The sequence below is a fragment of the Oncorhynchus keta genome, chromosome 3 (assembly GCF_023373465.1).
Source record: "Oncorhynchus keta strain PuntledgeMale-10-30-2019 chromosome 3, Oket_V2, whole genome shotgun sequence".
NCBI classification, from domain to species: domain Eukaryota; kingdom Metazoa; phylum Chordata; class Actinopteri; order Salmoniformes; family Salmonidae; genus Oncorhynchus; species Oncorhynchus keta.
This window is the reverse complement of record NC_068423.1, coordinates 32,130,868-32,150,851: the sequence shown is the minus strand read 5'-3', so window position 1 is coordinate 32,150,851 and position 19,984 is coordinate 32,130,868. Positions and strand designations below refer to the sequence as shown.

General features: G+C 45.4%; 1 protein-coding gene, 2 long non-coding RNA genes and 1 pseudogene across 7 annotated transcripts in view; 3 read left to right on the top strand and 1 right to left on the bottom strand.

The window, feature by feature from the left end:
* The window catches only part of LOC127906138 (striatin-like), a 55,243-nt pseudogene extending 49,646 nt beyond the window's left edge, over positions 1–5,597 (top strand).
* A 2,550-nt stretch (positions 5,598–8,147) lies between these two features.
* Positions 8,148–8,969, top strand: LOC127915858 (uncharacterized). Of its 3 annotated transcripts, none has more exons than XR_008092587.1 (4): positions 8,148–8,297; positions 8,356–8,529; positions 8,704–8,761; positions 8,820–8,939. It is a non-coding gene; the product is annotated as an uncharacterized LOC127915858 (long non-coding RNA). The 3 variants fall into 3 exon arrangements; XR_008092585.1 differs by having other exon boundaries at positions 8,588–8,761; XR_008092586.1 differs by lacking the exon at positions 8,704–8,761 and having other exon boundaries at positions 8,878–8,969.
* Positions 8,970–9,478: 509 nt separating this feature from the next.
* LOC127915855 (uncharacterized) lies at positions 9,479–12,086 on the top strand. Of its 3 annotated transcripts, none has more exons than XR_008092582.1 (4): positions 9,479–9,573; positions 9,827–10,192; positions 10,867–11,118; positions 11,747–12,086. It is a non-coding gene; the product is annotated as an uncharacterized LOC127915855 (long non-coding RNA). The 3 variants fall into 3 exon arrangements; XR_008092583.1 differs by lacking the exon at positions 11,747–12,086 and adding an exon at positions 11,397–11,740; XR_008092584.1 differs by lacking the exon at positions 9,479–9,573 and having other exon boundaries at positions 10,061–10,192; positions 10,902–11,118.
* A 208-nt stretch (positions 12,087–12,294) lies between these two features.
* Positions 12,295–19,984, bottom strand: part of vit (vitrin) — a 101,436-nt gene continuing 93,746 nt past the window's right edge. Inside the window, exons 21-23 of the mRNA XM_052497053.1 lie at positions 18,060–18,286; positions 17,371–17,884; positions 12,295–13,087 (exon numbers count right to left, since the gene is read on the bottom strand). Of these exons, the coding sequence (XP_052353013.1) occupies positions 12,909–13,087; positions 17,371–17,884; positions 18,060–18,286 (920 nt within the window). The 3' untranslated portion in view covers positions 12,295–12,908. The remainder of the gene's footprint in view (positions 13,088–17,370; positions 17,885–18,059; positions 18,287–19,984) is intronic.

Genomic DNA, 19,984 nt, shown 5'->3' with positions numbered 1-19,984 from the left:
ATTGACATTACGCCCTGGTATTGTATTGAGTCCAATACTGACGCCTGAGTATTGACATTACTGACGCCTGAGTATTGACATTACTGACGCCTGAGTATTGACATTACTTCTGAGTATTGACATTACTACTTCCTGAGTATTGACATTAATAAGTATTGACATTAATCTGAGTATTGAATACTGACGCCCTGAGTATTGACATTACTTGCTCTGAAAATTACTGACGTCTGAGTATTGACATTACTGACGCCTGAGTATTGACATTACTGGCGTCCAGTATTGACATTCTGGTATTGACATTACTGGCGTCAAAGTATTGACATTACTGGCGTCACATTACTGACGCCTTTTGACATTACTCGCCTGAGTATTGACATTACTCTCCAGTATTGACATTACTGACGTCCTGAGTATTGACATTACTGATGTCCTGTGTATGGACATTACTGATGTCCTGAGTATTGACATTACTGATGTCCTGAGTATTGACATTACTGATGTCTGAGTATTGACATTACTGATGTCTGTCCACTCAATACCTTCCTCAACCACAGCAGCACTTGGGAATACTGCACACTAAATGCAAGAGATGAAAATGATTGCTGTTGACTTCCACACTTTATCTACCCATAATCCACGGCGTTTCCCCCTCCCTCCTCAGATGTCCAACAACAAGGATGCCCTGAGGAGGACGTGGAACCCCAAGTTGACCCTGCGGAGCCACTTTGACGGGGTCCGAGGTCTGGCGTTCCACCCCGTAGAACCGGTTCTAGTGACCGCCTCGGAGGACCACACGCTGAAGATGTGGAACCTGCAGAAGACTGCCCCCGCCAAGAAGTAAGACTGACCTATAACTCGGTGTCTACTTCACTAAAGTAGAGACTTGGACTAGAGACATTCCTTTCACCAGGTTTGGAGTCCAATAGGGGAGAATTGGAATTTCAATTTACTTCCTGAATGTAATAAATCAAATCAAAATGGACTCTATGTCTTGCTCAAAAATGTATTTGACCTTTTCTGGGCTCCCTGTCTGTCTCAAAGTTCTGGTCTCCCCTGTGTCTCGGTCTTCATCTCTCTCAGGTCAAGGTCTTCATCTCCATGGAATGCCTCTGTAGATGTGCAAAGAACCCATGTCATCTCCTCTGAACCCTCCAGGGCCCACCAGGGTGCAGTGCTGTGTGTTGTGATGAGCAGTACAGGAGAGCAGTGTTTCAGTGGAGGGCTGGACGGCACCATTCAGAGCTGGAACACACCGAACCCTAACCTAGACCCATACGATTCTTACGGTAAGAACAGAGGGCTGGCTGCCTGTATCTCTCTCTCTCTCTCTCTCTCTCTCTCTCTCTCTGGCTCCCCTGTGTCTCTCTCTCTGGGCTCCCCTGTCTCTCTCTCTGGCTCCCCTGTGTCTCTCTCTCTGGCTCCCCTGTGTCTCTCTCTCTGGCTCCCCTGTGTCTCTCTCTCTGGGCTCCCCTGTGTCTCTCTCTCTGGGCTCCCCTGTGTCTCTCTCTCTGGGCTCTCTCTCTGGGCTCCCCTGTCTCTCTCGGGTTGCTCTCTGGCGGTTTCTCTCTTCTTCCCTTTTGTAAAAATCTATGTAGTGGATTCAGTCCTAGACCCATAGCTTCCTGTAGTCAAGTTTCCATTGGTCCCCTGAATAGTATATACGTTGAGCCTGAAACAGGATACTTGTTATTTGGCCATTGGCCCAATTTTACTGCAAGGTATTCTAATTGGTCAGCCACAGGCTAGGGTTGGGGGTTATAAATGACATCATGTCCCTTTGTTCTGTGGAGAAACACTGAGGACAGGGAAGAATAATCATCTACTTCTCAGCATAGCATCTTTGATTCGTTCTCTTTGAATAAACCTATTTTTCTCCACCTGATTTTCTTTTGGGAGTCTGTGTTATTGATGAGTAACATCAACTGCTAACACTTTGTCTCTCTCTCAACATGTGTAATAGAGCCATCTGTCCTGCGTGGGGCGCTGTGTGGTCATACTGACTCGGTGTGGGGTCTGGTGTACAGTGGTGTTCATCGGAGACTCCTGTCTTGCTCTGGAGACGGCACCGTCAAACTGTGGGACGCCTCCGATACCAAGCCTGCCCTGGTCACCTTCCAAAATAAAGGTACACACAGACAGGCTCTGGGACACCTCCAACACCAACCCAGCACTGGCACACTGTCATTTTTTCCCCTTCCCCCTGTTCATTTTCTGTATTTTGGAATTCATATTAAATCTCTTGGAACTACCCATCCCGGATCCGGGAGAATTGTCATCAACAGAGGTTTCTAAATAAGAGTCCCTTCCTGATTGGATTGTTCTCAGGCTTCTAAATAAGAGTCCCTTCCTGATTGGATTGTTCTCAGGCTTCTAAATAAGAGTCCCTTCCTGATTGGATTGTTCTCAGGCTTCTAAATAAGAGTCCCTTCCTGATTGGATTGTTCTCAGGCTTCTAAATAAGAGTCCCTTCCTGATTGGATTGTTCTCAGGCTTCTAAATAAGAGTCCCTTCCTGATTGGATTGTTCTCAGGCTTCTAAATAAGAGTCCCTTCCTGATTGGATTGTTCTCAGGCTTCTAAATAAGAGTCCCTTCCTGATTGGATTGTTCTCAGGCTTCTAAATAAGAGTCCCTTCCTGATTGGATTGTTCTCAGGCTTCTAAATAAGAGTCCCTTCCTGATTGGATTGTTCTCAGGCTTCTAAATAAGAGTCCCTTCCTGATTGGATTGTTCTCAGGCTTCTAAATAAGAGTCCCTTCCTGATTGGATTTTTCTCAGGCTTCTAAATAAGAGTCCCTTCCTGATTGGATTTTTCTCAGGCTTTCGCCTGCAATATCAGTTCTGTTATACTCACAGACAATATTTTTACAGTTTTGGAAACTTTAGAGTGTTTTCTATCCTAAGCTGTCAATTATATGCATGTTCTAGCATGTGGTCCTGAGAAATAGCCCGTTTTACTTTGGGAATGTTATTTTTTCCAAAAGTGAAGATAGTGCCCCTTAGTTTCAAGAGGTTAACATGGCCTTTGCACTTCATGAATTGTGTTTGTGTGTTCATGATATAAAACTTCTGTGGTGAAATCGACTGATATGGTTGAGTGACTTTTTTTAAACGGAATAGTAAGTTAATGTGTTGACCGGAACTACTGGTGTTTTAACCCAGAGAATGGCGTGCGTTTGTCTTGCTTCCTGCTTCAGAATTTGGCGTGCCGTCCTCAGTGGACCTGCTCTGCAGTGACCCCGCCCACATGGTGACATCGTTCACCAGCGGTCGGATTGGCCTGTTCAACATGGAGACACAGCAACTAGTGCTCAGCCTGGAGTCTGCTGCAGATACAGGTAGGTCTGGAGGGAGGAGGAGGGGAGCAGGAAGAGGGGTGGGAGGGATGTTCAGATTGGCCTGTTAAACAAGGAAGCAATCACTCCTCTCTCCAGGTACCCGCTGTCAGATCAACAAGGTGCTGAGTCACCCCACCCTCCCCATCACCATCACCGCTGAAGAGGATAGACACATCAAGTTCTTCGACAACAACACAGGTTACACAACCATTTTGTTGGTCTACATACAAACGTGTCCTCCGCACAAAACTAAGTAGGATCTCAGTGGTCCTCCATCAGTCCTCTGGCAGTCGTCCAGTTTTTACTCCTCTTGATCCAGTTTGGTTTAACACAGCAGTTTGTTTTTAAAAGTAGATTGAGTACACTTAAACTGATGCATTCACAGAAAGCAGAAACACACATATATATATAAAATTAACACATGTTGTCAATTTGAACTCTTCAGGAAAGCTGATCCACTCAATGGTGGCCCACCTGGATGCTGTTACCAGTCTAGCTGTCGACCCCAACGGGCTCTATCTGATGTCTGGCAGTAAGTAGCGAACAACTCTCAATAACGATTTCTAACATTCTTAGCTAGATATATTTTATTACTGCGTGCAATGGTAGTAGAGTCCCTTATGAGCATATGACAGACCTTATGAAACAGTAGGGGGCCTAGAGCTGAGCCCTGGGGGACACCAGAGCTGTATATTTTATTAAACAGTTGGGGGCCTAGAGATTAGCCCTGGGGGACACCAGAACTGTATACTTTATTAAACAGGAGAGGTCCTAGAGCTGAGCCCTGGGGGACACCAGAGCTGTATACTTTATTAAACAGGAGAGGGCCTAGAACTTTATGTAAACTGCCTTGTCGCCCAACTACTGTTCACCTTCCTCTCCCCTCCCTCAGGTCATGACTGTTCTATTCGTCTGTGGAACCTGGAGACTAAGACGTGTATCCAGGAGTTTACAGCTCACAGGAAGAAGAATGATGAGTCTATCCATGACGTGGCCTTCCACCCCTCTAAGGCCTACATCGCCTCCGCTGGGGCAGACGCTCTTGCCAAGGTGTTCGTATGACGAGGACCAATCAGCCCACCGACACGGCCTCCCAGCACCAGGGATCAATAGAGACACAGGAGGGGCGGGACCTTAAGAAACGAGCGTGTGAGGTTCCACGCAGACTTCCCCTCATATATCACCTCTCACACTACTGGTTCCCTGTTTTGACTGGTGGATGATGCAGCCAATAGCCACTTCTAAGCTGCAGACTAGGCCCGCCTCCAGAGGGATAGGGCCAGGGCTGTGGTTGGCTCAGAGGTCTGTTAGGGGAACTGCGATTGGGCACAAGGCTTCCTCATCCCTGTGCAATCCAGGCAGGCCCCTGGGTATGACCGGCCACAAAGACCCTCTTTCTCGGATCCGGGGCCAATGAACACGCACACAGACTGATACTATTGTCTTCAGACTAACCTTATGGTCTGTCTTCAGACTAACCTTATGGTCTGTCTTCCCTTCACAGCTAGCGAGGGCGTTGAAGACAGACAGACAGGTGTTTTATAGTGTAGACTCACTAGCGAGGTGGAGCACCATGCCCTACCCCCTCATGTCGTCATGCCCATTAACCAGAACCCCAAGCCCCCCCATTTCCCCAATCTCTAGGCCCAGACTTCTCCCTTCAGATCAGGCCGTCTGCTCCCTGGTCCCTCCTTCTCCTCCAAGTCATTTTCAGTGTTGTGTTGGAGATGCTGGCTGGCTGTCTTAGATGGAAGCATCTCGCTTTTCCCCTCTGTCTCCCCGGGCTGACTCTGTCTCCCCGGGCTGACTCTGTCTCCCCCGGGCTGACTCTGTCTCCCCCGGGCTGACTCTGTCTCCCCCGGGCTGACTCTGTCTCCCCCGGGCTGACTCTGTCTCCCCCGGGCTGACTCTGTCTCCCCCGGGCTGACTCTGTCTCCCCCGGGCTGACTCTGTCTCCCCCGGGCTGACTCTGTCTCTGCCCACCCACCAGCCAGCCAGTTTCTCTCTCTGCTTTCCTTTTAAAAATACTTATTAAAAAATGTGCCTTTGCTTTAAAAAAAAAAAAAGTCTTGAAACAAAAGTTATTTTACAGAGCATGTGTTTTTGCGGGGGGCAGACAGCGTTGATAGGGAAAGGTTGTCACGATGGTGTCCATTTTAACAAAAATATTGGATGTAGAATTACAAATACGTATAATAAACAAAATATATATTAAGTCTTAAAACTGACTGTGAGTTTGAGTGCTCTTTTTTTTTTATATATATATATATAAAAAGCATGGGTGAAAAGAAGCCTTGTCCCCAGATCAGTTTGTCCTCTCTTGCCATTGACCATATAAGAGTTGAAAAGAAATGCACTAACAGGTCTGGGACCAGGGTAGAAGGGAATCCGCCAAACAGACGATCAAGTTAATATTTCCTATTTGTTCGAAGAATTCCTTGTTATAAAACTGTACAACAACATGTTTCCCAAAGTAAACCATCTGGTTCTACAATAGGAGTTTTAAGTATGTTGGTCCATCTTTACAATGCCAGCCACTGAGTTTGGCCTGCAGCGTGCTCATTGGACAACTGAGTGTGGCCTGCAGCGTGCTCATTGGACACTGAGTTTGGCCTGCAGCGTGCTCAGTGGACACTGAGTGTGGCCTGCAGCGTGCTCATTGGACACTGAGTGTGGCCTGCAGCGTGCTCATTGGACACTGAGTTTGGCCTGCAGCGTGCTCAGTGGACACTGAGTTTGGCCTGCAGCGTGCTCAGTGGACACTGAGTTTGGCCTGCAGCGTGCTCAGTGGACACTGAGTTTGGCCTGCAGCGTGCTCATTGGACACTGAGTGTGGCCTGCAGCGTGCTCATTGGACACTGAGTGGCCTGCAGCGTGCTCATTGGACACTGAGCGCGTGCTCAGTGGACACTGAGTTTGGCCTGCAGCGTGCTCATTGGACACTGAGTGTGGCCTGCAGCGTGCTCAGTGGACACTGAGTTTGGCCTGCAGCGTGCTCAGTGGACACTGAGTTTGGCCTGCAGCGTGCTCATTGGACACTGAGTGTGGCCTGCAGCGTGCTCATTGGACACTGAGTTTGGCCTGCAGCGTGCTCATTGGACACTGAGTGTGGCCTGCAGCGTGCTCATTGGACACTGAGTTTGGCCTGCAGCGTGCTCGGTGGACACTGAGTGTGAAACGTCTCCGAGTAGGGTAAGCATCCCAAATGGCACCCTAATTCCCTATATAGTGCACTCGTTTTAGGGTCCATAGGTTCCTGGTCTAAAGTAGTGCACTATATAGGGAATAGGGTGCCATTTTGGATGCCATCCCCGAGAGCTGTAGTACAATACAATATGTTATGTTCATACAAACATTTGTTCCACAAATCCATCAAAAATATCCATGTAACTGATGAGCTATTTTCTCAGACCGTAACGATCGCTGGTTTGCATATGAAAGTCTGTTCTCATTAAAACTGCTGTAAAATAGTTTGTTTCTTGTCCATGATTTTGAGAGAGAGATTTCACAACCTGTGAATTGAGAGACCCGGAGGAGGGGAGAGGATGTTTTTTTGATTCTGTCTGATTTTTACAACATTTTCGTTGTAGAGAAATGTAATGATTTTTTCTTCCTCTAGTTCCTGTCACTTTCCCCAAACTCTTGTTTTGGACATCCTGTTTGGAGGATGTTCTTGTTCCCTCGTGATTTGGGGCTCCCCCGAGTGGCGCAGCATCTCGGTGCTTGGGGAGTCACTACAGACACCCTGGTTCAGAATCCAGGCTGTACCACAACCCGGCCGTGAGTGGGAGTCCCATAGGGCGAAGCACAATTGGCCCAGTGTCGTCGAGGTTTGGCCCGGTGTAGGCCGTCACTGTAAATAAGAATTTGTTCTTAACTGACTTGCCTAGTTTAAAAAAAAAAAAAAATGATTCCCAGAATCTTCCAATTGTGTTAACTTGGGAATTTTGCAGTTTTTTCTCTTAGTTGTGTGTGTTGTAGGTAATGTTTGGTATAGAACAGGAATGATGGTATAGAGACAGCTGTCCAGTCAGTCCCATGACAAAACTGATACGCTACTAGAATCTAATATAGCTGCACACAAATATATACAGATTTGAAGTTTTTGCATATGATTACTCTGGTAACAAGTACCTCTCTTCTGTCACTGAATAATATCACAAGATTTTCTTTAGATTTATTATCATTTTTATTAAAAATCGCATTTAAAATATTGATCAAATATGTATTGGAAAATGACAGGGCTGTTTAATATTCATATGTACAAACAGGATAAAAAATAAAAAACAGGGAGATTATATAAATACAAACCAATATCAGCCATGTGAACTAGAAGGAAGCACATTATATTGGAAGAATAGAGGGAGGAGAGTAGAACTGGGCTTGTGTTCATTAGTCACCCAATGGATGAAAATGGACTGAAACAGGGAGGGACTACTTGAATCTGTCCAATAAGAAACTCATTTTCATTTTTTTCCCTTGTTAAATGTTTTTTTGCTACGATGTGCACTAATGAATACGACCCTGGTTTAGTTTGTGAGGAACACTGTTAAGGTTAAAAGTATTAGTTTTTGATCTATTTATAGGTACAGTATCAGAGCTGGTAGAGAACTACAACTTCCTCTTCAAGCGTTTCTTTCACTTGACCATGTGTTAATTTGACGTAAATAAAGAGTGAACTGTTCATTTGTTTTGATTAAAAGACAGTTAGGAGCCAGTTAGAGTTCCCAAGTAAGACATGTTTTCTAATTTGAAATGCGAAAAGCTGCTAAAGATGTTACCTGCAGGTTTAAAACTGTGCTAGTTAGCCGCTAACATGCTAAATCAGAAGTATGGGTCCTTCAGGTTTAAACCTGTGCTTGTTAGCTGCTAACATGCTAAATCAGAAGTATGGCCCCTTCATGTTTATACCTGCACTTGTTAGCTGCTAGCATGCTAAGTCAGAAGTATGGGTCTTTCAGGTTAAAACCTGTTCTTGTTAGCCGCTAACATGCTAAGTCAGAAGTATGGGTCTTTCAGGTTTAAACCTGTGCTTGTTAGCCGCTAACATGCTAAATCAGAAGTATGGGTCTTTCAGGTTTAAACCTGTGCTTGTTAGCCGCTAACATGCTAAATCAGAAGTATGGCCCCTTCAGGTTTATACCTGCACTTGTTAGCCGCTAACATGCTAAGTCAGAAGTATGGGTCTTTCAGGTTAAAACCTGTCCTTGTTAGCCGCTAACATGCTAAATCAGAAGTATGGGTCTTTCAGGTTTAAACCTGTTCTTGTTAGCTGCTAACATGCTAAGTCAGAAGTATGGGTCTTTCAGGTTAAAACCTGTCCTTGTTAGCTGCTAACATGCTAAGTCAGAAGTATGGGTCTTTCAGGTTTAAACCTGTTCTTGTTAGCCGCTAACATGCTAAGTCAGAAGTATGGGTCTTTCAGGTTAAAACCTGTCCTTGTTAGCTGCTAACATGCTAAGTCAGAAGTATGGGTCTTTCAGGTTTAAACCTGTTCTTGTTAGCCGCTAACATGCTAAGTCAGAAGTATGGGTCTTTCAGGTTTAAACCTGTGCTTGTTAGCCGCTAACATGCTAAATCAGAAGTATGGCCCCTTCAGGTTTTGTGGATTGAGTGTTATGGGGCTTTCACTTCCAAAGTTATCAGTCAGCATGTATCAATAACATCCAATCATGACAACAAAACCCAAAGAAAGAACACCAACATGAATTGTCAATCTTGGCACAACATTGTTTTTTTTTAACTCGTCCTTAAAATGTCCTTAAAATCAAATCTCTCCTCTATAAAAAAAAAAACACACAGTATAAACACACATGGTCTGATGACTGTCGGTCCTCTTCAAAGATAGTTGTCTGCAGTCTTATCCCTTTCAATCTACTGTAAATCACCATATTGTATTTCTGCACTGTGTTATTAGGCCTTAAGAGGGAGTGCTAAGCACCATGTCCCCATAAGGCTATGTCTCTATAAGCACCATGTCCCCATAAGGCTATGTCTCTATAAGCACCATGTCCCCATAAGGCTATGTCTCTATAAGCACCATGTCCCCATAAGCACCATGTCCCCATAGGGCTATGTCTCTATAAGCACCATGTCCCCATAAGGCTATGTCTCTATAAGCACCATGTCCCCATAGGGCTATGTCTCTATAAGCACCATGTCCCCATAGGGCTATGTTTCTCTGTAAGCACCATGTCCCCATAAGGCCATGTCCCCATAAGGCCATGTCCCCATAAGGTTGTCTCTCTCTAAGCACCATGTCCCCATAAGGCTATGTCCCCATAAGGCTTTGTCTTTATAAGCACCATGTCCCCATAATGCTATGTCTCTATAAGCACCATGTCCCCATAATGCTATGCCTCTATAAGCACCATGTCCCCATAAGGGTATGTTTCTCTATAAGCACCATGTCCCCATAAGGATATGTTTCTCTATAAGCACCATGTCCCCATAAGGCTATGTCTCTCTATAAGCACCATGTCCCCATAAGGCTATGTCTCTCTATAAGCACCATGTCCCCATAAGGCTATGTTTCTCTATAAGCACCATGTCCCCATAAGGCTATGTTTATCTATAAGCACCATGTCCCCATAAGGCTATGTTTATCTATAAGCACCATGTCCCCATAAGGCTATGTCTATCTATAAGCACCATGTCCCCATAAGGCTATGTTTATCTATAAGCACCATGTCCCCATAAGGCTATGTTTATCTATAAGCACCATGTCCCCATAAGGCTATGTTTATCTATAAGCACCATGTCCCCATAAGGCTATGTTTATCTATAAGCACCATGTCCCCATAAGGCCATGTCCCCATAAGGCTATGTCTCTCTATAAGCACCATGTCCCCATAAGGTTATGTCTCTCTCTAAGCACCATGTCCCCATAAGGCTATGTCTCTATAAGCACCATAAGGCCATGTCCCCATAAGGCTATGTCTCTCTAAGCACCATGTCCCCATAAGGTTATGTCTCTCTCTAAGCACCATGTCCCCATAAGGCTATGCCTCTATAAGCACCATGTCCCCATAAGGGTATGTTTCTCTATAAGCACCATGTCCCCATAAGGCTATGTCTCTATAAGCACCATGTCCCCATAAGGCCATGTCCCCATAAGGCTATGTCTCTATAAGGCTATGTCTCTATAAGCACCATGTCCCCATAAGGCCATGTCCCCATAAGGCTATGTCTCTATAAGCACCATGTCCCTATAAGGCCATGCCCCCATAAGGCTATGTCTCTATAAGCACCATGTCCCCATAAGGCTATGTCTCTATAAGCACCATGTCCCTATAAGGCCATGCCCCCATAAGGCTATGTCTCTATAAGCACCATGTCCCCATAAGGCTATGCCCCCATAAGGCTATGTGTCTCTGTAAGCACCATGTCCCCATAAGGCTATGTCTCTATAAGCACCATGTCCCCATAAGGCCATGCCCCCATAAGGCTATGTGTCTCTGTAAGCACCATGTCCCCATAAGGCTATGTCATTATAAGCACCATGTCCCCATAAGGCCATGCCCCCATAAGGCTATGTTTCTCTATAAGCACCATGTCCCCATAAGGCTATGTTTCTCTATAAGCACAATGTCCCCATAAGGCTGTGTCTCTCTAAGCACCATGTCCCCATAAGGCTATGTCTCTATAAGCACCATGTCCCCATAAGGCTATGTCTCTATAAGCACCATGTCCCCATAAGGCCATGTCCCCATAAGGCTATGTCTCTATAAGCACCATGTCCCCATAAGGCTATGTTTCTCTATAAGCACCATGTCCCCATAAGTCCATGTCCCCATAAGGCTATGTCTCTATAAGCACCATGTCCCCATAAGGCTATGTTTCTCTATAAGCACCATGTCCCCATAAGGCTATGTTTCTCTATAAGCACCATGTCCCCATAAAGCTATGTTTCTCTATAAGCACCATGTCCCCATAAGGCTATGTTTCTCTATAAGCACCATGTCCCCATAAGGCTATGTCTCTCTATAAGCACCATGTCCCCATAAGGCTATGTCTCTCTATAAGCACCATGTCCCCATAAGGCTATGTCTCTCTATAAGCACCATGTCCCCATAAGGCTATGTCTCTATAAGCACCATGTCCCCATAAGGCTATGTTTCTCTATAAGCACCATGTCCCCATAAGGCCATGTCCCCATAAGGCTATGTCTCTCTATAAGCACCATGTCCCCATAAGGCCATGTCCCCATAAGGCTATGTCTCTCTATAAGCACCATGTCCCCATAAGGCCATGTCCCCATAACGCTATGTCTCTATAAGCACCATGTCCCCATAATGCTATGTCTCTATAAGCACCATGTCCCCATAATGCTATGTCTCTATAAGCACCATGTCCCCATAAGGCCATGTCCGCATAAGGCCATGTCCCCATAAGGCTATGTCTCTATAAGCACCATGTCCCCATAAGGCTATGTCTCTATAAGCACCATGTCCCCATAAGGCTATGTCTCTCTATAAGCACCATGTCCCCATAAGGCCATGTCCCCATAAGGCTATGTCTCTCTATAAGCACCATGTCCCCATAAGGCCATGTCCCCATAAGGCTATGTCTCTATAAGCACCATGTCCCCATAAGGCTATGTCTCTATAAGCACCATGTCCCCATAAGGCTATGTCTCTCTATAAGCACCATGTCCCCATAAGGCCATGTCCCCATAAGGCTATGTCTCTATAAGCACCATGTCCCCATAAGGCTATGTCTCTATAAGCACCATGTCCCCATAAGGCTATGTCTCTCTATAAGCACCATGTCCCCATAAGGCCAATATATAAGCAGCAGAGTGTGTGGTGTGTTAAGACAGAAGAAGTAGTCTAGGCATGCTTTATAGTTTTTTCTGTAAGCATGAAGGTTGGGCTCAATTCAAATTTCAGTCAGCCAATTCAGGAAGTGATTTGAATTTAACAAAAAATAAATAAAAAGTTGAACTTTACCAATTAATAGTTTATCCTTTTTCAGTTTATTAGGACGTGGAAAATAAAACCACTTTTAAAAAATTATTACATTGACCTCAACACAGGTAAGCACCACGTCCAGGTGGTTTTACTTTTTCATCAGTTATGTTACATGATTAGGATTGAGAACATTAAACACCCCCTGACTGTTACCAGAACACCAACAACAGTTGAGATCACATGGCCAAAGTTGAATCGTTGTGAGCCAATTTTATTAATGTTCCTATGCCCACTGCCTTCAAACCAATAACCTCCCATGGGCATTAAACTATTACCCATTCAGAACCAACTATTACAACAATGTTTCATGTTGGTAACTTACCGCTAATACATTTTGTACAGACCCTGTCCTGTCTCCATGATAGTGCTGCTAATTAGTTTGTGGGGATCCTAATACAAATATCTAACCCCCTCCCTACAGCCCCTAAGCCCCTGTTTCAAAACTTTACAGACGTATTCTTCCTTCCTTCCTTGTTTCCTTGATATGTAAGCACAGATTTATAAGTATAGGTGTACGTAAGCAAGGCGGGTCTATGGCCCTAGGGGCCCTGTTCAAAAGTAGTGCACTATATAGGGAATAAGGTGCCCTCCCTGCTCAGCTCAGTTGCGTGGCTGTGAGTTGAACTCCTGACAGATGTTATTGACCACCTTGGGGACGAACTTGTAGAGGCTGTCAAACTCGTCTACGAAGTAGGAGTGCTCCTTGTCGGGGTCGGTGGCGATGTATTCCAGCTCGTCCTGCGCTGCCCAGGCGATGCCGATGGAGTACGCTATCACACCTGGAGAGGGAGAGGAGAGAGACGGGTAGTTAGAGACTGGCCTATAACAACTGGGTTAGTTTAGACCGGGAGTGGGCCACGTTGGGATTTCCGAATTCGACGGAGGGCAGCACATATTTTTATTTATTCCGATTTGTTCGTAAAGATTATGCCAGAAAAAGGCCAGCTATTTGAAATATATAAATATATACGGTGTATTCAGACCTTTTGACTGTTTCCACATTTTGTTACAGCCTTATTCTAAAAATGATTAAATGTGTTTTTTCTTATTAATCTGCAACAATATACTATAATGACAAAGTAAATGTATTAAAAATCAAAAACATAAGTATTGTTGAAGCCCCTTTGGAAGAGATTACAGCCTAGAGTCTTCTTGGGTATGACGCTATAAACTTGGCACGCCTTTATTTTGGGGAGTTTCTCCCCATTCTTCTCTGCAGATCCTCTCAAGTTCTATCAGGTTGGATGGGAAGCGTTGCTGCACAGATATTTTCAGGTCTCTCCAGAGATGTTCGATCGGGTTCAAGTCCAGGCTCTGGCTGGGCCACTCAAGGACATTCAGAGACTTGTCCTGAAGCCATTCCTGCGTTGTCTTGGCTGTGTGTTTAGGGTCGTTGTCCTGTTGGAAGGTGAATGTTCACCCCAGTCGGAGGTCCTGAGTGTTCTGGAGCAGGTTTTCATCAAGGATCTCTCTGTACTGGGTTGTCTTGTCACCACAGTCGGAGGTCCTGAGCGCTCTGGAGCAGGTTTTCATCAAGGATCTCTCTGTACTTTGCTCCGTTCATCTTTCCCTCGATCCTGACTAGCCTCCCAGTCCCTGTCACTGAAAAACATCCCCACAGCATGATGCTGTCACCCTCATGCGCCACCGTGGGGAGGGAGAATCTTGTTTCTCATTGTCTGAGAGTCTTTTAGGTGCATTTTAGCAAACTCATTTTACTGAGGAGTGGCTTCCATCTGGCCACTCTACCACAAAAGGCCTGATTGATGCTGCAGAGAGAGTTGTCCTTCTAGAAGGTTCTCCCTTCTCCACAGATGAACTGTGTCTGAGAGACCATTGGGTTCTTGGTCACCTCCCTGACCAGGGCCCTTGTCTTGATGGTTCCAAACTTCTTCCATTTAAGAATGATGGAGGCCACTGTGTTCTTGGGGACCTTCAATGCTGCAGACATTTTTTGGTACCCTTCCCCAGATCTGTGCCTCGACACAATCCTGAGTTCAGAGTTCTACAGAGAATTCCTTTGACCTCATGGCTTGGCTTTTGCTCTGATATGTACTGTCAACTGTGGGACCTTATATAGACAGGTGTTTAACATTGCTGCCTTAACAGCCTCCACTCTTCTGGGAAGGCTTTCCACTAGAGGTTGGAACATTGATGCAGGGACTTGCTTCCATTCAGCCGCAATAACATTAGTGAGGTTGGGCACTGATGTTGGGTGATTAGGCTTGGCTTGCAGTCTGTGTTCCAATTCATCCCGAAGGTGTTCGATGGGGTTGAGGTCAGGGCTCTGTGCAGGCCAGTCAAGTTCTTCCACACTGATCTCAACAAACCATTTCTGTATAGACCTCACTTTGCACAGCGGCATTGTCATGCTGAAACAGGAAAGTTTGGAAGCAAAGAATAGTCTAGAATGTCATTGTATGCTGTAGCGTTAAGATTTCCCTTCACTGGAACTAAGGGTCCCGAACCATGAAAAACAGCCCCAGACCATTATTCCTCCTCCACTAAACTTTACAGTTGGCACTATGCATTGGGGCCGGTAGGGTTCTCCTGGCATCCGCCAAACCCAGATAAGTCCGTAGGACTGCCAGAGGGTGAAGCGTGATTCATCACTCCAGGAAACACGTTTCCACTGCTCCAGAGTCCAATGGCGGCGGGTGTTACACCATGTGCATGGTGATCTTAGGCTTGTGTGCGGCTGCTCAGCCATGGAAACCCATTTCATGAAGCTTCCGATGAACAGTTATTGTGCTGACATTGCTTCCAGAGGCAGTTTGGAACTCGGTAGTGAATGTTACAACCGAGGACAGACTATATTTACGCGCTACGCGCTTCAGCACTCAGAGTCCCATTCTGTGAGTTTGTGTGGCCTACCACTTCGCGGCTGAGCCGTTGATGCTCCTAGACGTTTCCACTTCACAATAACAGCACTTACAGTTGACCAGGGCAGCTCTAGCAGGGCAGACATTTGACGAACTGACTTGTTGGAAAGGTGGCATCCTATGACGGTGCCACGTCGAAAGTCACTGAGCTCTTCAGTAAGGGCCATTCTACTGTCAATGTTTGTCTATGGAGATTGCATGGCTGTGTGGTCAATTTAATGCACCTGTCAGGTACGGGTGTGGCTGTAATAGCCAGATCCACTAACCTGATGGGGTGTCCACATACCTTTTGTACATAGTGTTATCTGGGGCGGCAGGGTAGCCTAGTGGTTAGAGCGTTGGGCTAGCAGCCGAAAGGTTGCAAGTTCAAATCCCAAGGTACAAATCTGTCGTCCCGCCCCTGAACAGGCAGTTAAGAACACTGTTCCCAGGCCGTCATTGAAAATAAGAATTTGTTCATAACTGACTTGCCTGGTTAAATAGAGTTTAAATAAAGGTCAAATAAAAAAAATCTGTGACCAACATGTGAAATCTATAGATTAGGACCTAATGAATGTATTTCAATTGACTGATTTCCTTATGAGTTGTAACTCTGTGGATTGTTTGCGTGGTGCATTTATATTTTTGTTCAGCGTAGTTTTCATTACATTTCAATTTGGTTTCACACCAACTTAGCTTTCATTACATTTCAATTTGGTTTCACACCAACTGAGCTTTCATTACATTTCAATTTGGTTTCCACACCAACTTAGCTTTCATTACATTTCAATTTGGTTTCCACACCAACTGAGCTTTCATTACATTTCAATTTGGTTTCACACCAACTGAGCTTTCATTACATTTCAATTTGGTTTCACACCAACTGAGCTTTCATTACATTTCAATTTGGTTTCACTCCAACTTAGCTTTCATTACATTTCAATTTGGTTTCACACCAACTGAGCTCTCATTACATTTCAATTTGGTTTCACACCAACTGAGCTTTCATTACATTTCAATTTGGTTTCACACCAACTTAGTTTTCATTACATTTCAATTTGGGTTCACACCAACTGAGCTTTCATTACATTTCAATTTGGTTTCACACCAACTGAGCTTTCATTACATTTCAATTTGGTTTCACACCAACTGAGCTTTCATTACATTTCAATTTGGTTTCACACCAACTGAGCTTTCATTACATTTCAATTTGGTTTCACACCAACTTAGTTTTCATTACATTTCAATTTGGTTTCACACCAACTGAGCTTTCATTACATTTCAATTTGGTTTCACACCAACTGAGCTTTCATTACATTTCAATTTGGTTTCACACCAACTGAGCTTTCATTACATTTCAATTTGGTTTCCACACCAACTTAGTTTTCATTACATTTCAATTTGGTTTCCACACCAACTTAGTTTTCATTACATTTCAATTTGGTTTCACACCAACTGAGTTTTCATTACATTTCAATTTGGTTTCCACACCAACTTAGTTTTCATTACATTTCAATTTGGTTTCCACACCAACTTAGTTTTCATTACATTTCAATTTGGTTTCACACCAACTGAGTTTTCATTACATTTCAATTTGGTTTCCACACCAACTGAGCTTTCATTACATTTCAATTTGGTTTCACACCAACTTAGCTTTCATTACATTTCATTTGGTTTCACACCAACTGAGCTTTCATTACATTTCAATGTGGTTTCACACCAACTGAGCTTTCATTACATTTCAATTTGGTTTCACACCAACTTAGCTTTCATTACATTTCAATTTGGTTTCACACCAACTGAGCTTTCATTACATTTCAATTTGGTTTCCACACCAACTTAGCTTTCATTACATTTCAATTTGGTTTCCACACCAACTGAGCTTTCATTACATTTCAATTTGGTTTCACACCAACTGAGCTTTCATTACATTTCAATTTGGTTTCACACCAACTGAGCTTTCATTACATTTCAATTTGGTTTCACACCAACTGAGCTTTCATTACATTTCAATTTGGTTTCACTCCAACTTAGCTTTCATTTAGTTTCCAATATGAATAAATAATAAAATAGCAATCCAAAATTATCCACCAGTATGATGCTAAATTACCTTCATATCGAGGTGCTTTTTCTTAGAGGAGCTTCCCCTCCCCCCATTGGCCAGATTTTCTGACCACACCAATCAACCTCTGACCCCTCACCTTGGCGATGGACGGCCAACGCTGGAGCTCTGACATCATCGTAGCTCCTCCCGTCGGTGATAACGATCATGATCTTGCGTTTGTTGGGTTTGGACTTGCTGAACAGCTGCTCTGCTGCGTAGGTGATAGCCGCTCCAGTACTGGTCCCACCACTCCAGTAATTAATCCTCTTTATGGCGTTAAGCAGATCGGCCTTGTTGTTGTGTTGGCCGAAGGCAAACTCCAGCCGTTGTTCGTACGTATACTGTACTGCGCCGACTCGTGTGTCCGTGTCCGATATCTCAAACTCCCGCGTGATGTTAGCAACGAACTGCAGGACGGTCCGGAAGTTCCCGGTGCCCACAGAGCTGGATCCGTCGATGACGAAGGCGATGTCGTTTGCGTTAAGGCAGGTCTTGCTGCAGACGAGACGGTCGGTGTCGCACACGCGCTTGACAAGGGGTTGGACTGCCTTACGCAAGGCGAACCAGCTCGACACGGGTAGGGAGTAGAAACCGTTGGTTCGACACACCGCCTGTTGAGAGATGAGAGAAGATGAGGTGGTTGGGCAAGGTTTCATGAAGGGACAGGGCTCAAATTGTGAGGGAATTGGAAGCGGAGATACGCATTGCATAGCCAGGGGTGAATTGGAAGCAGCTGTATGTGTTAACATAGCTATGGGTGACCCAGTGACCATCGTCTCTATTTACCTTGTCCACAAAGTTCGGCTCCACCACATTCTGCTTCTCGTTCTCGTCGGGTCCCTCGATGGTCACAAAGAAGATGTTGATACCAGACTCTCTGGCCTGGCGTGATGCCTCCTCTACCTTGTCGGTTGGCCAGCCGTCTACCAGAACCACAGCCACGTTGGGCGCTCCGCCCCGGTTACCGTTGGCGTCGCTGAAGTAATGTTTGTTGATATAGGAGAGTGCCTTCCCTAGGAGAACACCGGGGGGCAGCAGAGCGCTTAACAGACAGACAGCTGAAGTAATGTTTGTTGATATAACAGAGGGCCGTCCCTAGGAGAACACTAGGGGGCAGCAGAGAAACAGACAGACAGCTGAAGTAATGTTTGTTGATATAGCAGAGGGACTTCCCTAGGAGAACACTAGGGGGCATATCTTTTAAAACATCTTGCTAAACCTCAACTTCTAAATAATCTCCTGCAACCCGCCTCACCCAATGTAGCGCGGATCTGCTTTTTTTCTAAAGTATTTATATTTACTTCGGATCCGGAACCCCGCCCCCCCCGCAGCTACTCGCCCAAGCCTCTCCAGGTTCTCCTTTACCCAAATCCAGATAGCAGATGTTATGAAAGAGCTACAAAACCTGGACCCGTACAAATCAGCTGGGCTTGACAATCTGGACCCTCTATTTCTGAAACTATCCGCCGCCATTGTCGCAACCCCTATTACCAGCCTGTTCAACCTCTCTTTCATATCGTCTGAGATCCCCAAGGATTGGAAAGCTGCCGCAGTCATCCCCCTCTTCAAACGGGGAGACACCCTGGACCCAAACTGTTACAGACCTATATCTACTCTGCCCTGTCTATCTAAGGTCTTCGAAAGCCAAGTCAACAAACAGGTCACTGACCATCTCGAATCCCACCGTACCTTCTCCGCTGTGCACTGTGGTTTCCGAGCCGGTCACGGGTGCACCTCAGCCACGCTCAAGGTACTAAACAATATCATAACCGCCATCGATAAAAGACAGTACTGTGCAGCCATCTTCATCGACCTTGCCAAGGCTTTCGACTCTGTCAATCACCATATTCTTATCGGCAGACTCAGTAGCCTCGGTTTTTCAGATGACTGCCTTGCCTGGTTCACCAACTACTTTGCAGACAGAGTTCAGTGTGTCAAATCGGAGGGCATGCTGTCCGGTCCTCTGGCTGTCCCTATGGGGGTGCCACAGAGTTCAATTCTCGGGCCGACTCTTTTCTCTGTATATATCAATGATGTTGCTCTTGCTGCGGGCGATTCCCTGATCCACCTCTACGCAGACGACACCATTCTATATACTTCCGGCTCGTCCTTGGACACTGTGCTAACTCCTTCCGTGGCCTCCAACTGCTCTTAAACGCTAGTAAAACCAAATGCATGCTTTTCAACCGTTCGCTGCCTGCACCCGCACGCCTGACTAGCATCACCACCCTGGATGGTTCCGACCTTGAATATGTGGACATCTATAAGTACCTAGGTGTCTGGCTAGACTGTAAACTCTCCTTCCAGACTCATATCAAACATCTCCAATCGAAAATCAAATCAAGAGTCGGCTTTCTATTCCGCAACAAAGGCTCCTTCACTCACGCCGCCAAACTTACCCTAGTAAAACTGACCATCCTACCGATCCTCGACTTCAGCGATGTCATCTACAAAATTGCTTCCAACACTCTACTCAGCAAACTGGATGCAGTTTATCACAGTGCCATCCGTTTTGTCACTAAAGCACCTTATTACCACCCACCACTGTGACCTGTATGCTCTAGTCGGCTGGCCCTCACTACATATTCGTCGCCAGACCCACTGGCTCCAGGTCATCTACAAGTCCATGCTAGGCAAAGCTCTGCCTTATCTCAGTTCACTGGTCACGATGGCCACACCCACCCGTAGCACGCGCTCCAGCAGGTGTATCT